General features: G+C 39.8%; 1 protein-coding gene across 1 annotated transcript in view; it reads left to right on the top strand.

Annotated features, from left to right (window-relative positions):
* nrxn2b (neurexin 2b) overlaps positions 1–16978 on the top strand; it is a 660624-nt gene that overhangs the window by 178261 nt on the left and 465385 nt on the right. The window contains exon 4 of the mRNA XM_080898453.1: positions 1350–1367. Coding sequence (XP_080754579.1) covers positions 1350–1367 — 18 coding nt within the window. The remainder of the gene's footprint in view (positions 1–1349; positions 1368–16978) is intronic.

Below are 16978 nucleotides of genomic sequence, written 5' to 3'. Positions count from 1 at the left end.
CCACACACATCTAATGACAGCAATCTTGCCAATATGGATGAGAGCCTATTCTGGGCCGCTTTGTTTATAGTTGGCACCAATATACGAGAACTCTGACCAACAGCTTGTTGGACTGAGGTATAAATTGTCCTCTCTTGACTTTTTGCATTTTGAGTAAGCTCGCAAAATGTATATTTTCATGATTTTAAGAAGGCATTTTTTTAAAAAGAGAGCCCACCTATGAGGAGGACAAGACAGCTTTATTTTCTTCGGTCTTCATTTCACCCAAATAAATCTTAAAACATTTTCAAATCCTGTATGTCACAGTGTTACATATGGGCGTTAGCTTCCATAATGTTTACATTAATGTTTAGATTTCCATTTAACCCCCCCCCCCCCAATTGGTCTTAGCAACTACTGTATGCTTTCTTTAATACTTAATACTTTTCTTTAATACTTCTCACCTACGAGCTAATGTAATAGCTCCACTCTTTTAATTGGAGCTTTGCCCCCACAGCATAGATCAATATTTCAAACGGAAATTATGTATGTTTTTCCCCCTCTCTCTCATTTATTTTGAATCACCTATTGAGCATTGGATCAGATCCAAAGGAGTGTGGTGATTGGTGGGTCTAATTAGTTAGTCTGTGTATAATGTACAGTATAGTTAGCATGATATGTTGGAGAGCTATGTCATTCTTTTAGCAGGTAACAAAAAGCACAAGCAAGCTCTAACTTGCTGTGATGTTGCCTTTACTAGATCTTTATTCAGATTGAAGTGTATGTGAGTCGTGTGTATGTTAGTGAACTGTTGAATACAACTATCTTTCTTTATTGTACCCATAGTTTTTTTTTAACCTCTTTGCAAGATTGCTTTTATTTAATAAAAATAGGCTTAATTGGGTGCTTTGAGAGTCAGAGATGCAGAATAAATGCAGCCAAGGAGAATCTTTTTTTTTTTTAATTAACTCGTTTTTTAAATGAGTTTGAATCCCGCTGAAGGATGAGTTATTTGCACAGGAGAAATGAAAGTGAATGTCAAGAAGTTAGCTGTTGCATGAAAGAGTCTCTTTTGACCTTTAAGACCTTTTTATAACACAATATTAATGCTGACTTTTATACAGCCTTGATAGTTGTTTTCTTCCGTCTCAATTAGCAGCCCTGTGTTAAGGCTTATGTGTGAAACAGTGCTCTGGTAGACCTCAAATGCTAATTGCATTCTGACTTTTCTTTTTTCTGTGTGCTATTATATGTCATTTTGTCTTGACTATTTTTTATGCGAGCAGGAGTACGGTGCAAGCGACATTTGGCTTTGCTGTTTAAACTGATCCATCTTTTTCCTTTTGTCTTTTCTTGTTCCTCGCTTACAGGTGATTCATCGCAAGTTGGTAAGTCAACATCTTTCTTTGTTTTTGCCACATGTACGCTCACCTCGATTCCGCGACAGTCGATCGGTTGCAGACGACCTTTATTACACAGTGTAGTCGGCTGTGTGTGAATGTTTATATCCACACAAACCACCCGCTAATTATCCTTTTGAATTCTGCACTGCTAGTGTACACTGAGCAATGAAACTGTTGAATAGAAACACATTCCTCTTCCTGCCTTTCACCCTCTCATTTATATTCTTTACACATCACACTTGTTTGATTTTGTGTACTATATTACCTTCTATAGTTGTTTGCACTGTATATTGAATGGGGATTTCTAACAGTTTACTGTGAAAAGATCAAACTCTAAATTCCTGCTTTGGGAGTCTGATGAATTGCACCGCCTTGTAATGTAGATGCAAATTTTAAAGCTCCTATTGAGTGACTAGCCAGTTTGGGAACCCAGACATAATTCTGTTTGAATAATGTATGTTACTGCACTGGCTTTCTTATCATGATATAAAATTCAAGGAGTTGTTCCTTTTTTAGTTTCAACCTCATAAAATGATTCATGCAGGGGCTCAGAGTCTGATGTATGGATTTTAGTAAAAGATTCTTGTTACTTTGGTCATGAGCTTCCATTCATTTATTACCATAGTTTAGTGCTTTCCTTTTTATAATGGGCCATTAATGGCTGCCCTTCTCTTTGCTGCCTATTGCCCAAAATTAAAAAAAAAAAAAAAAGTTTCCTTTCAAAGTGAAGCTCTGAGAGGAAATTCAGAGTTATCGTCAAATTCTATTTGTTGTCTTGTTCTTTGCTTGGCCTGAGGTGCTCTGAGGGGTGTGCTGTGAAGCAGGATGAATGGGTTAGTGAGATATGCTGATTTGTTGCCAAGTCTCTTTTAAACTGATTGTTTTGAGCATGCAGAACAGATTAGAAAACTGCTTGGTGTGCATTGCATTTCTTTCATCGAAACACAGTGTCAGACTCCAATGCACTTCTTCAGCTGCATTTCGCTTACACCAGGTTTTATATCCTTCGTGTTTCTCCGCAACTTGTTACTCCTGACTGAAGAGTCAAATGACACATTAAATATCCTCTTTTATGTGAGCATGCATGGCACCTTAAGAAGAACGCGTGGGTTACATTGCCTCTGATAAGGGTTTTAGGTTCTGTCCAGGAAATGCCAAGAAAAGCTGTCTTCATTGAACTCATTTAGTTCTACAGCTCTCAATAGTGTCAAATAATTTATTTTAACATAGATCGATGCTTTGTCTATAAATATGTCTTTAAATATGCTGACATGTCACAGTACGCTAGATTTCTGTAAACACTTAATTTTAAATCAATGGGCGTAAAACAGATGAAGGATTGGGATAGGGGTACGACAGCAGCCGCGGTCAGACTAATGAGATGTATCAACACCTCGCTGAAACAGTTAGAAAATGAGATGTGTGAATTTAAAAACTCTAGCTCGCAGCACTTTGTAGCAGTAAACTATTGCTTTAGTGATGTGTCAGTGTTATCACTTCCCTCCTAATAATTAGCTTTGTCTCGCTGCAGTACCCACTATGCATTATGAACCTGCAATAGTAATCTACAGCACAGCAAAATGTGTAGCATGTAATGAGAAAAATAATGTGCAGTTATTCTCACATAGCGATGATAAAGAGGTTTTTAACCCATTCTCTGGGGTGTATTTTCCCCTGTGAGTTCTGCACTGTGGTAATTGAAGCATGTCTCCTGATCCTCATGTGGTTAATGTGTGTGTGCGCGTGTGTGTGTGTGTCAAGGTTTGTCCAGCGAGTGTTTGGCCCAGAGATCTGATGCTGTCTGAATACTAATTTGAAATTTTGTCTGACTGCGGCAGCTTGGAAACTGGGTGGGGACTAGAGGTTTAGTTAGGGACAAGTTCATCCCAAGGGTTACTGTGCAGAGTGGAGAGCACATCAGGTCCTTACCACCCACTAAGAATCAAGATTCAAAGTGGGGGAAGAGATTAAAACTGATTCAAATTTGATCTGGAAAGCTGGTGCAATTTGAGTTTCGTCGTTATTTAAACCACTGGGCAAAGAACAACGCTATACTTGTTTTTAATTTGTGATATAAGCTATTTCTGCACCAGTCTGCAAAGTCAACATGGCTTTGGTCCTGTAGATATTGGAGGATTCACTAAAATGTAGCTACTCATCAGCTCATCTGGTTCTGCAGACTCTGTTTCATGCAATATTTAATTAGTGAAAAGGTTGCACTGTAGCCCATATGCCCAACCTAAATCACTCAGGCTTTCTTTAAACATAAGCTGTATATAAAATAATACTTCATTGATTACTTGATAGACACAGTCACACTGTCTTGAAAGGCAGTAACAACTTGCGATTGCAGCACTTCACATTGCAGCTTTCTAAAAGTCAGTTGATTGGTCCAAACGTACAGTGCTTGTTTTCTTCAAGTTTGTTTCAAACTTGATAAGCTGTCAGAATACTAGTGCGGTGTACAGATTTGCACATACGCTGACATCTTTCCCATGGGATTTTGTCAGAACTCATTAAGTACAGTTAAACCTATATAGGAAAGAATGTCTCATCTATCTCCACAGCCATTTGCCAGTGTTGAAATGTGTATTATTGCCACTAGTTATTGTTGTATTTTTGTACAGGGTCCAGTTTTTTGTTTTTTGTGTTTTGTTTTTCTTTTCCCTGTCAGGCTTATGAGGCAGGTTGTGGCAGAGATAATTGTTGTCCCTTAGATGTGGAGGCAGGGAGGCTGACTATAAGCAGAGATCCTTATCCTATTGCTGTATTTCATTCTGACTCAAAAAAAAAATGGCTTTGGCAGAAGCACAGACATCTTTCTGTGTACCTCGCTCTCTCTCTCAAGCCTTGTTCACCAGAGATCAGATGATTAGCATCTCTTCCCCTTTTTCTCTCTCCTCCCTTTGAATGCCAACCTCAGGCGAGTCAGAGCCAGAAAAAGCCTCTTCATGCTTGCCGATGCTGCAATGGGATTGGCCGACTCACCACACATGGTACAAAGAATGCTCGGTTAACCACACATCCACAGTTTGGAATAGAAAATGAGGGATTCAAGCTGGTGGATGGTGCCACTTAGAAAGTGGAATTTTTTGTTTGTTTGTTGGTTTTATACAAGTAAAATGTTTTATACACAAGTTCATTGAAAACTTGTTAAGGCTTTGAGTTTTTATGTTTTTGCTAAAAACATTGTGCCAACAATCAAATGCATTCAGATGTAGCACCTTTAAAACTGAAAGTAATTTGTTGTGGAATAAATTGCATGGCAGCCTAAAACTGCGTTTCTGCCAATAACTAATATTCTGATGGACCTTTTGGATCCAGATATTCAAATGAAGCATTAATTCTATTTTGACAATGAAAAACCATCATTGCATCAAAATAATGTTAGAGTCTGCACAAAACTAGGTACCTCCACCAAGGAAGTGCCTAATATATGTGGATATTCTAAAAATGACATCATGTTATTATGACCTTATGTACATTACAATAACAGGCTGTAAATGTCACGGTCTGGCTGGCAGACCGTGGGGAGATGGGGAAATAGGACCCAAACGCCGGACTCTTCAGTGCAACAGTGTTTATTTACAAGGTGGTGAAGTAAACAACAATAAATCCCCAGTTTCCCAGACTCCCGTGTAGTGTCTTGTTCCCAAAAGTCCCCGTGTAGTGCTCTCTGCCCCAGTGTCCCTGCACTCCCCGTGCTCACTGCTCCTTCTCGTCCCACACTCCTCCTGAGGGGAAAACAATAGAGGCAGCCGTTAACACTTATCCCAGCAGGCATACACTCACACTTGACTTGTTTGAAGACTGACGTGTAGTCAAACGCAATAATCCAGCGTCGGTGGAAGCTCCATCGCTCATCTAAATAGCTCCCCCGACGAGCCCAGATGAGGAGCAGGTGTGCGGCCAGGACTTCGGGTGTGGCCAGCCCTCAAGTTAGACCACGCCCCCAGGGCTGAAGGTGCCTGTAACTTGGCCACAGCAGAAAGGCAAAACACACACACACACACATACCTGCCTACATACAGATGTGCATAGGGGCAGTGCAGACAACACACCAAATAATAATAATAATAATAATAACAACAATAACAATAATAGTCACAGTCCCCACTGCCCACGGACCCCGAGTCCCCAGAGCCGGGTCCGTGACAGTAAATGTCTAAATAGCTAACAATTTAAATTTATTGCTAACATTAAAATACATTTAATGGAACAATAAAATGAAAAAATATATATAACCTTTTAACCAAACTTCACATTTTCAACGTAGCATAACTAGCATATTGATGTACGTCTGGCCTGTACAGGCTCAGTCCTCATAATAAAAGCCACATTAACTGCACAATTTGTTAAGAATGCCCCTTGTGGTTTTAATCCACTGGGGCTTCAGTTTCTCAGATGATGGAAGCACTTGGGGATTTATGCTTTTGAACATTTGAACATTTTGTAAACCATTTACTTAGTTGATACCTTGAAAGAAAGATGTGTATTTTGCACATTTCTGTTACATTTGTTTTAAAAAGCATGGCAAACAGGACAAAAATAACATTCCATTATACCTGGAAATGTAACCAATACTTAAGGTATTCCCTGCCTCCTGATAAATAACACAGGATAGGAAGAGCACAACAAAATGGGCAATCCACAATAAAAACTCAAGCCTGTGGCCAAATTTACATACTAAAGGAGAATGGTAATGAGATAGCTACCTGAGATAATTACTACTCAAGGCGTCCGGCTCTTATACTTTACCACAGGGAAGCGGTTTAACTCACTACAATTAAATGGGCACTCATTTGCTCCATTTGATGCACCATTTATGCCATTTTATGCCCCACTGTGTCTTAATTGAGTGTTGATTTAATATTAAAATTTTGAGCCAACAGAAGTTTAAGGATGCAGATTTGGATATCTAATGGATGGATATTCTTCTATTTAAGATTATTAGAAAAAAAAATACAGTATTTTTTTTCTTCTTGATTTAATCACAATCACTTTCCAGTGGCGTTTTTATGGATGCACATTTGAACTCAGATTTACAGCTGTTTGTAAAACGGCTATTGACCTTATCAAAATTCTTCTTGTGTACTCCGCTCTTTAGCTCTCGTCAAATACCTTTTTTTGTGTGATTTCTACTGAGGATTATTCTTGCTGGCTAATTTTGAAAGGGATATTGTTTTTTAATACACCTGCCTAAGCTAATATGTATCCTGCCACTGCATAATATCTAATGTGGGGTCTGGCAGGGACTGGGTTATAGAACTTAACTTTTCTGACATCCACATATTCAGGCCTTTATTAATAAGTAATCAGGACAAATAAGAGTCAGCATGTATATTTAGTTTTACTGCAGTGTTGCCTAGAAATACTATTATTAACATCAATGACTTCTATAATATTCCTCTTCCTATTGCCGACTATGTAACTGCTCTGCTGACATCCAGCCTTTCTTCGGAGGCTGGAGAGATCTCTGACATGGCAATCAGTCAAACTTACTGCCATTATATTTCATCTCTGTCCTGCCTCAAACAAATAAATTAAACTGTAATATCTTGACTGCTGAGAAATTGCCTTGGATTGTTATAAATGATGGCGGGTTGATAGTGTGTGATCGTTGAACTTGCTGTATTCTGCTTAACAGTGTGAGACTACATGTTAGAAATAAGAGATGCAGAGCTCTGCGAGATGCACATTGATGCCAGCATGTGAAGATTTATGATGTCCACTTCTATTAGCCTCAGAGTAATTGTTAAGACAGCAACGAACAGTCCATAGCTCTAATCCTCAAATCAAAGAGAAGTTGCACAGACCACCAGCCCTCAGACGTGATTTCCTTCACTCCAAAGCTTTTTTCATTTTTCCATCTTGTTGAAAGATCGCAGTATAGAGGCGACTTACTCCCTGTAATTTCTAATGAGCTAGGATTTGATCAGTATTCTTGAAAGACTTTTTTCATCAGTGGAAGCTTTACTGAAGCAAAGATAATGAATTTATGACAGATATTTTGATGTTTTTTGTTTTAATGTGAGGCTGAAGGTATGTTTAACTTTTAGTGAGGGCTAACGTGCAGCAGATTGTAAGAAAAAAAACAACTGCAGTGTCTTCGGGGCTTACAAGAGCAGGTAGAAGAAAATCCTAGAAAAACAAGGATACAGAGATGAAAGGTTCAAATAAAACAATGCATTTTAAGGAGAGGACGCTAGTCTGGAAGACTCTTGAATTTTTAGTGCATGCGGTGTGAAAACACATCCAATTTATACCCCCATCATTTGTGTCAAGTCCAGGTTGATCACACATCTATTCTGTTGATCCAACTCCATGTGTGTTTAAGCAACATCTAGCATTTGAGGAGGGGAAAAGAGTAATTTGATTATATTATGGGAGCAGCAGGGGTGTTTGCTAAGTTTGGATCAGACCATTGCTGTGGATGAGCCTCTGCGTCCTGAAGCTCCACAGCTTAGAGGGTGTGTTCATTACCAGCCACAGCTTATTACAAACAGCTGGTGCTGGTTACTACCCCGGGGCCAATCGCATACATTATTACACACCATCACACATTCACATCCATGCACCTTTACTCATATGACTTTAATTTGGCAACAACACTTCCCTGTTTTTTAAAACAATTGTTCCATTCTGTATAGTGTGTGGTATTATGAGTGAGCTCAGTCAGTGGTTTGTTGCTGCTCATTTTCCTTTCATCAGATTTTTCTGCTTTTGGTGATTTTTTATTTTATTTTATTGTATGTTATTTTTTAATATTGAAAGCAGTTTAATTGAAAGGGGGCTTTAAATCAAGGATCATGACATTTTTGCTAAGAGTAGTGAAGCTTTAAACCCTGAGTGGGTTTGAAGTGGAATAACGGATTTGATGATATCCATTCCCGTAGTAAATAGAAGGAAATAAAATGAACTTTTCAACTTACCTTTTCTCATACTTGGACATGAATTTAATACCAAATGTAATTTTACTATGAAGTACTCCATTTAGGGTTAAGAGGTTCGCTTCTTTCAGCGTATTTCCCCAAATCTCAACCTTTAAATGTCAGTCCTGTTTTATTTTTCAGGCACACAAACAGGCAGACTTTCCTGTGTTTCCTCAAGGTCATGACACTACAACTGTGGGTCTGAGGAAGCGATGACAGACAGAGTTGGTGGCTAACAGTCCACTCCTGCCAACTGTAATCGACTGTGAGCACAGTCATCTCTACACAGCAGTACTGCGTAGAGATCAGGTTTTCTGAGAAGGAGGAGAGGGAAACATGAAGCCTAATTTAACAAAAGCATGAGGACAATGAGGACAATCAACACACAAACACACAATAGCAATTCACATCAGTTTCATTCAATTTTCCATTTTTTTTTTTGCCTATCTCGTTTGGTTCTTTTGCCATCAGAATTATTGTCTAAAGGCGAAGAAAGATGCCCAATGGATTTACTTTACCAAATTGACCATCCCAGCCTTGCCGTAATGGTCTATTTGATTCACCTTTTATTGTTTATTTTATTTTTAATTTTCACTTGCTAGATACGGCACAGATTTGAATGAGGAAAAGAGAAGGGAGAAAGAAAGAGGGAAAGAAAAACGGCGGAGAAGAGGGACGGGGATAAAGGGCAAAAAACAAAAACCAAGAAAATAAGCAGACAAAAAAAAACATGTATCAATCACCTGGATCACCTGTTGAGAATGAAAAAAGAAAACAAGCAGAAGAAAACGAGAGCAATAGAATAAACAACATCACGATGATCTATGCGAATATAACTGTAAATACTAAATATTAAACGTTATTGTGCTAAGATCGACGGCGCACAGTGTGCTTTGAGGTAGGAGCCAAAAAGGGTGTAGTTTGTGTGTGTGAGCACCCGTGTGTACACCTGTGAGCATGAATGCGCTTGTTTTTAAAAGGTTCCTTCATGTAATGATCTGCTAGAGGGTGTGGGGAGCCACTGCCCCGTCCTCCAGGGCATGAAGCAGGTATGGAGGAGATCAAAACTCTAGACATCCGGAGGCCCTCAGAACACAAGAGACCAAGGAAGACCAACAGAGGGGCAGCCGCGCCACTGTCCCAGAAAGAGCTGAGGAGAGTCCCAGATGAGGGCTCACTCAGCAGCCGCGGAGCATAAGCCAGGGGGGGTAGCAGTGACGTGCCCGTGAGCTCCGCCGGCAGCCAGCTGCGCCAGAGTGACCGAGCCCCGGGCCGAGAGGCCGAGGGCACCCCACCCCCGAAGTGGCCCGAGCGAGCCCCAGGCTCCAGGCCCTGATAAGCAGCCACCAAGGAGTGGGCCGGTGTGTACCTGGACGCCCATCCCCGGACACAAAGAACCACCAACGCACCGATGTCTGAGGGCGTCTGCCACTGGCAGGGGAAGTGGTGGGGGGAGATAGGCCTCCAAACCTTAGAGGGCCTGAGATGTCCCCAGAGAGGTGGCGTCTGATACCCGACCTGACATATAGACACAGAAATACAAGCACACACATATACAAACATCCATTTCCTCCCTCATGCTCTCATATGCAATTACTCAACACTCACCCAACGTGGAGACAGACATAAAGAGACGCTGTACACACGATCACACTCCCCAAGCGTACTCTAAGCCCCGGGTCTAGGTACCCTTGCCCCTGGAGGGGGAAACTGCACCCAGAACCAGGTGATGTTACCCTTTTCCCTGCGGTGGGGAGAAGCAGATCGCCCCGACTCCGCAGCAGCAGGGAGGCCCCACATTCCAGACCCCAGTCGGACGGCCAACTTCTCCTCCTAGCCCCGCTGAAGGGGGTTTGAAGACTCGAAACCTCCCTCCGCCCACTCATATGTAGTGTTGATACATGTGATACAGAAGACAATAGACGCCCAGGCTGAGATCTTCCTCCACCTCTCCTGTATCTCCCCCTCCTGCAGAGTGAGTTCCTGAAGAGAGGAAAGCTCCTGCAAGATGTAACAACCTCCCCCACCAGTTGAAGAGCCCCCCAGGTGGCTCGATGCACCGGCCGACTTATCATTTATCAAATAGGTGAAACCTTCGTGTCAGTAAAACAGACTATGGTGGTAGTCTTTTGGCTTTAGGTAATCCTCATTTTATTTTCATTTAACTAACTGCAGCCAACCCCATGTGGTCTCGCTCTTGCTCCTCATCGCTGTGTAGTGTCATATTGTTTCATATGTAAGCGTGGCATCAACACACCCCTTTCTCCCCCACTTGCCGTGTGACGTCTTCAGAGGCCCCACAGATCCCCATACATCCCAGCCACTGTGTATCTGTTAACGGTAACTGCTCTGAGGTTTTCAGGCTCCGGTCAGCAGCAAGCCACAGCCGACCTAATCGATAGGGAACCCAATAGGAGGAATGAGTCTCATGAATCAACCTGTCTGGATATAAACCAATACACATGCACACTTATAGCAGGGTACATGCAGTAGACACTGAGCTACACATATATATACACATGTGAAAGGCACGTATACTGTACACATGAAAGAAAAATTATTGTTGCTTATTAAAGTCTTAGTGGTCTACTTTTAATTGTTTAGAATAATTCCATTAGGTTAGTACTGTGCATTTAGTGCACTAAATAAAGCACCTCATTTTCTCCACTGCTTCAACAAAACCCTGAATTTCAATTAAGGTGAAGTCACATTGCTTTTGTTTTTCTTGTTTGTTTGTTTTTTTGGGGGGGGGGTTTGCTTTTCATGGCCTTGTCTAAGCATTTTTAGTGCAAACAAGCTTCTACATGAGTTCATGGTTAAAGACTGGAGTGGAATTCAGGATCATCCATGCATAAACATATATGTATGTTTCTGCCTTCATGTACATGCAGTTTTTACTGGGAATCCAAGTGTGACTGAGGCTGCAGTTTCTTAAAATCTTATTATCTGTAAACACATCAAATTCTGTGTTTATCAAAGCACACCATTCACATCACTGATTCTCTGGTATAATCTGTAGAGTCAGTGCAGTCTGTCTTGCTGTAGTTTTATGGAGTACGCATATACACTTAAATTTTGGGATATTTGAGATGTTGCTTTCGACTTTAATTAAGTCCATTTCAAACTGAGTTCATTTAAAAGTACTTGGCAACTAGCAATGTAGGTTGATGTGGGATGTCAGTACAGAGGACTTTCAGTGACTTCCAAGGAAAGAAGTTGAACAGTTTACTTTGAAACTGTAGTAGAAAGTTTCCATTTTATGTACTGCACAACTCATCTCTATTACCCTGCATGATAAGACACAGAAGATTTTAAATATCTATATTCCACCATCTCAGCAGCCAGGTTTGTTATATTCCACCTCATAAAGCTACAGAAAAGAACTCCACAGCCACCGGTACAAGAGCCAGGAGTCTAGTTGGTGGTGGGACTGAGGCTGCTGCAGTGCTGCTCTGCAGTTTTATGATGGACTAGCTAGCATTGATAGCACCCTGGTCCCCGCTTGTGATCTCACACGGAGTGTGAATGTTTGCTGTGTGGATGTTTGGATGCGAGTGGATGGCAAAGGATTTCATCACATCTGCTCTTTTCTCTGCATTGACCTGTCTATATCTCTCTTGATGGTTGACAACAGGATGTTTTCCAGTGAAAGTTCATAAACCTGTGAAGGGGACAGGGCCACAACAGTGGAAAATTTACTCATTCCTCAGTTGTTGCATTTTTCTACTCTAAAATAGACTTTAATTATGAGCAAGAAACCTGGAAATATGAGGTCGGTCGTTTCTTAATTTCTGCATCCATTTTTTTAAGTGAAGCTGAATAAAGTTTCTTACTGAAAAAGCTTCCTACCATATGTAGCAAGCTGTTTCAGTAAGAAATGTACAATCTGACAAGTGATGGTAGCTACTAAGATTATCTAAAACCTACATAAACAACTAGAAGCTGTGGAGTCAATTAAAATTAAATAAAGTGTTGTTCAAACTTTTTAAAACTAGATGCTGTATTTGTAAGCTCACTTTAGATTTAGATTACTTGCAAAATCACCCAAGTCTTATAGCAAATATAACACTGATACGAATTTTAGCAATGGCTTTGGAATTCATCTAGACTCTTTTAACCTCAGAAAATGGAGAAACTGATGAAACAGAGCCCAATTATTTTTGTTTCTTTTACGCATAACTACAAGGCTAACTTTAAACAATTATTAGAAAGAATCTGTGCTTAGTACTATATAGTAAAGTGTCCTGTAAACTGGTACTTGCAGGTGATAAATGGGGAGGCCGAGTAGACTCACAGTGTTATCAGTGCTACTAAGGCCTGCAAACTAGGAAGAACACAATATTTTCTCAGGGGTAAGACAAAGCCAGGCCATGAAGCTAACATTGATCTATCGTTGTACAGTCAGATTCATGCTGTAAGGGCCTCGGTAAACAATGTTAGAACAATGTTAGAACAAGAGGGCCAGTGTATGTTCATGAAGACTGGTAGGAACTGTAATTTATGTCTCTGTCTATGCACTAAGTGTCCTCATACAGTTTGATAAGAATCACTCAGACAAAATTTTATATAGTTCATTGAGTGTAATATTACGTAAATACTGCTCTGCAGCCGAGATGATTGAGTTTTTACTAGAACCGTGTGTGTGTGTGTGTTTGTGAGTGTGTGTGTGTGTGTGTGTGTGCATGCGTGTGTGTGTGTGATTGATAGATGTGCTTGTAAAAGAAAAAAAGAGACATGTGGCTGTGAAAACGACCAACCAATTAAATCCAATCTGCTCCAGAGGACAGATGACATCATAAACATGCATCATCCTGCCAGTGTGTACACAATACACATACACAGTGTAATATGTGTAATCTCCCTCTCTCTCTCTCTCTCTCTCTCTCTCTATATATATATATATATATATATATATATATATATATATATATATATATATATATATATATATATCATAATAAATGCACACTAATAAGCATTAGTAAGGTATTACAGGTATTACATTTACAACCCATTACTCCTCCTCGGTATGTCATTTATAAATTAATATAAATGGTTTATTCTTGCATGTTACAAAAGCTCATGTGTAGCATGCTTAATAATAGTATTTTCACACATTATAAAGTATGGATTCATTATTATAAAAACAAAAGTATTACATTAATTACAAAAAAGGTATTCATGATCATTAATGAGTCATCATGTCATTTAAACAGTTTTAGTAAATAACAACAATTTAGAATGTATCCACATTTATACAGATACACATTATGAAATGAACTGTTTGTCTGGGAGTGTGCTATTACAGGATTTATAAAAACTTATTTCATGTTGTACTTCATGGCTAGTTAAGTATTTTCTATGATCTCAAGTTTGGACGATCTGTATTTATAAATCAAACTGGAAGGTCAACAGCAAGAACCTTGAGCCTTTGTTCAAGATCTTCAATTTAAAAAAAAAAACAGGCAAAGCACAAAGTGGCACAGAACATACAAATATTTATTGCAAGATGCAAAAATATCTCATATCTCAACATTTGCAGAACACTGAAATGTAAGTAGGACAGACTAGGACAGAAAGAGACATGCTGAGCAGCTACTCTAACTTATATATATATTGAAACTTTTTCATTTAAAACATGAATAAGGTCATCACAAAGCAAAGGAAATATTTCTCAGAGCTTCACACACAAGTGTAAACACCACAAATTATCAATCATATTAAACTGTGTGTGAAAAATGTCTCTAGGATGTTTAAGTACTTGGGATTTCTTTAATCACTGTCCACTCTGGTTCATGTCCAAAGCACTCCTGAATATCAAGTTGGGTCAAGTTTTCTGAAAGTCTTGTAAATACCATAACTTGAGAAGCAGATGATGTAGAATTTTGAAATTCATACCACAGATGCATCTACTGGGAGGCTGAGGGCTAGCACCGGGTGCTGCCAGGTTTGTTTTGTATTTTTATAAATTGTGCTATGTTTGAAAAACAGAATTCACTTTTTAAAACTGTCTTTATAAGTCAGGTTTATTTCTCTTTATGTGCAGGTAGCATCCCACACTGCACTGCAATTTTAGGACAGTGGATAGAATACTTAAAAGCTGAGCTTTGCCAGCCTTCCATGTTTATTTCATAAACTTTGATTCTCTTTTCTGCCATTTTATCCAGCACCGATGTAAAGTCACAGCAAAGATGTTTGGCTAGATGTAGAGTTTTGCACACACACACACCTTCACCACCACAATCTGTGTGTCTGGGATAATTGTGTTCTCTCAATGAAAGAAATTGACAGAAGGTGAAGGAGAATTATAATTAGTGTGCAAAAAGTTCTCAGTGACAGCATCTTAAAGTAGACATGCACACACACACTATATTGCCTCTGTATTTATCCAATTACTTCCTACTTCTCACCAGTTATTTTTTCTTTCACATGCAACCCACTTAGCACTAGCTCTCGGAGAGCGAGACCATCAACCAGACTAGAAACACATTTGGCACCTCCAAGGTGGGAGTGACAGAGTTGGAAACAGAATGTCAATAGCTTCAGGTGTAGGTAAAACTCTGCCTCCAGCTAAGTATTTCCCTAAAATGAATGAAATGCCTTTAATTGTAATTGGGGTTGCACTCCTACCTTAACACGGCTCATCGCTAAGGGTGAATGCAGGTGCATTGTGTGTAGTGGTGCTCGAAGAAAGGCCATTGGCGACAGTGGCAGGACAGAGTCCAATATAAATTAATGGTAAGCAACTCTATCCCTAACAGTGGTGGCTAGCACCTTATTTTTTCCATCACCAGTCAAAGAAACAAACATGAATGGCTTAAAATGAGAATCTACCTCAGTATCAGGATTCTTGTCAGGCTCAAAGAGCATTTCAGATGGAGAGGCAGTTTTAATAAGGCCTGTTTCTTTTTCTTTTTTTTGCTTTGCTTTTTCTTTGGATTGCTGTACAAACAGCAATTAAATGCCCCAGCTCATGGCAATAAAAAACAGTCACGGTTTCTGCTGACCTCGTGCACTTTTTTCCAACCCAGTTATGTTGATTTTATTTTCCTTTCCTGAACTACTTTCATGTCCAGACAAACAGAGGCAGAGAACATGGTATTATGGGTTAAAGTAAACAGATCTGCTTCTCTGATGAATGATGTCACCTTTTGCTCATTTAGGCGGATAACTACCTGCTTTGGGAAATATTTATTAAACTCTTCAAGCAAAATAAGCTCTCAGGGTTTTGACTTTATCGGCCTGACATCAAATGTTTACCAAACCACAAATATCTGGTTTGGAGATTTCCCACAATTCTTAAATGTGTGCTGATAAACCTCAGGGACAAGTTCATAAGTGTGCACCACAGTTTTCTTCACAATTTCACAGTTGAAACTGTCTTTTACTGACAAGCTTGTACATACTTCCTCACATTTGCCCTCACAGTTTAGTGAACCTGCTGTGCACTCAGAAGCACAGAAATATAAATCAGCTTCAGTTTCAGGAAATAGTGGAACTAATTATAGGTGCTGCATGTTATCAGAGCCCATAGCAGTAGTGGGTTGTGCACATGGAAGAACAGAAGCAGGTGTAAATGTGGCATATGGAGATTTGTAGCTTAGTGTGCTCCTCCACCTTCTTGCAGTGGTTCTTGATAGATCACCGCCTTCTGAGGGTCCAAGACTTTGCCGGACCCAACACCACCGATCACCTCAGCAACCTCAGACACTTTCATATCTGCTACGCCTCTGGTGTAGCCTCGGCCATGGCTTCCCTCAGGCGACTCTACAGGAAGCATGTTTTTTAACCAGCTTTGCACACAGAAGAGACTTCAGCTCTGTTTCAGAGGCACTGTAGGGAATCTGAATATCATCAAAATTGCCTACATTAAGCACATCTACATTTTAGCAATTCTCTATTTTCTCCCAAGAAGGGGAGGTCACAAAACTATCCAAAGGAAAAAAAAAAACAGCCAACCAAACACAAAGTACTTACTAAATGACCATGAAGCAAGAAATCTGAGTGCAGCCCATCTAGGGGGCCAGGACACAACATGGAAACGGCAGCTATTTCCTCAAGCACCAATGGAAAACTATTGAAGCACAATGTTCTATTTATTGTTTAGTAGATCCAATAACAAAGAAGAACAAAATATCATCAGGATGAGCTAAAGCCAAACAACGAACAAACAGAACCATTCACCAAGACAAACTCAGATGACCTACCCGAAAAAAACAAAGTACAAAAAAAAGGGGTTTACCTCAGGAGGAAATAATTACCACAAAAAAAGGACAGCCCCCGCTCTATTTGTTCCTTCTCTACTTCTAGACATAAAACATCTACAAATTGCAGCGATCACTGATGTGGCTGGCTGGGTGAAAGGGGAAGCAAATGATCCTCTGTAGATGGCAGCCATCTACATGTGATGTGAATGACATAGTAAACATAAACATAATAAATTAAAATGTGCTTGTGGTTTTTCACAGACAGCTAAACACCAGCAACACCTCATATCACTGGCTGTGAGAGTTTCTCTTGTGTAAATCTACAGACTTAAATAATCAGGATACAACTTAATTTTGTGCATTAAGGATGGAGATCTACCTTTAAGACATAATCTATATTTTCAAGGAATCACTCCAGTGACATATTTATTAGTACCAATCCATGCTATGAGACAGC

This window comes from Rhamphochromis sp. 'chilingali', assembly GCF_963969265.1.
Source record: "Rhamphochromis sp. 'chilingali' genome assembly, chromosome: 1".
Classification (NCBI taxonomy): Eukaryota; Metazoa; Chordata; class Actinopteri; order Cichliformes; family Cichlidae; genus Rhamphochromis; species Rhamphochromis sp. 'chilingali'.
Note: the sequence above shows the minus strand (reverse complement) of the source record. Positions and strands in the feature narration are given on the sequence as shown.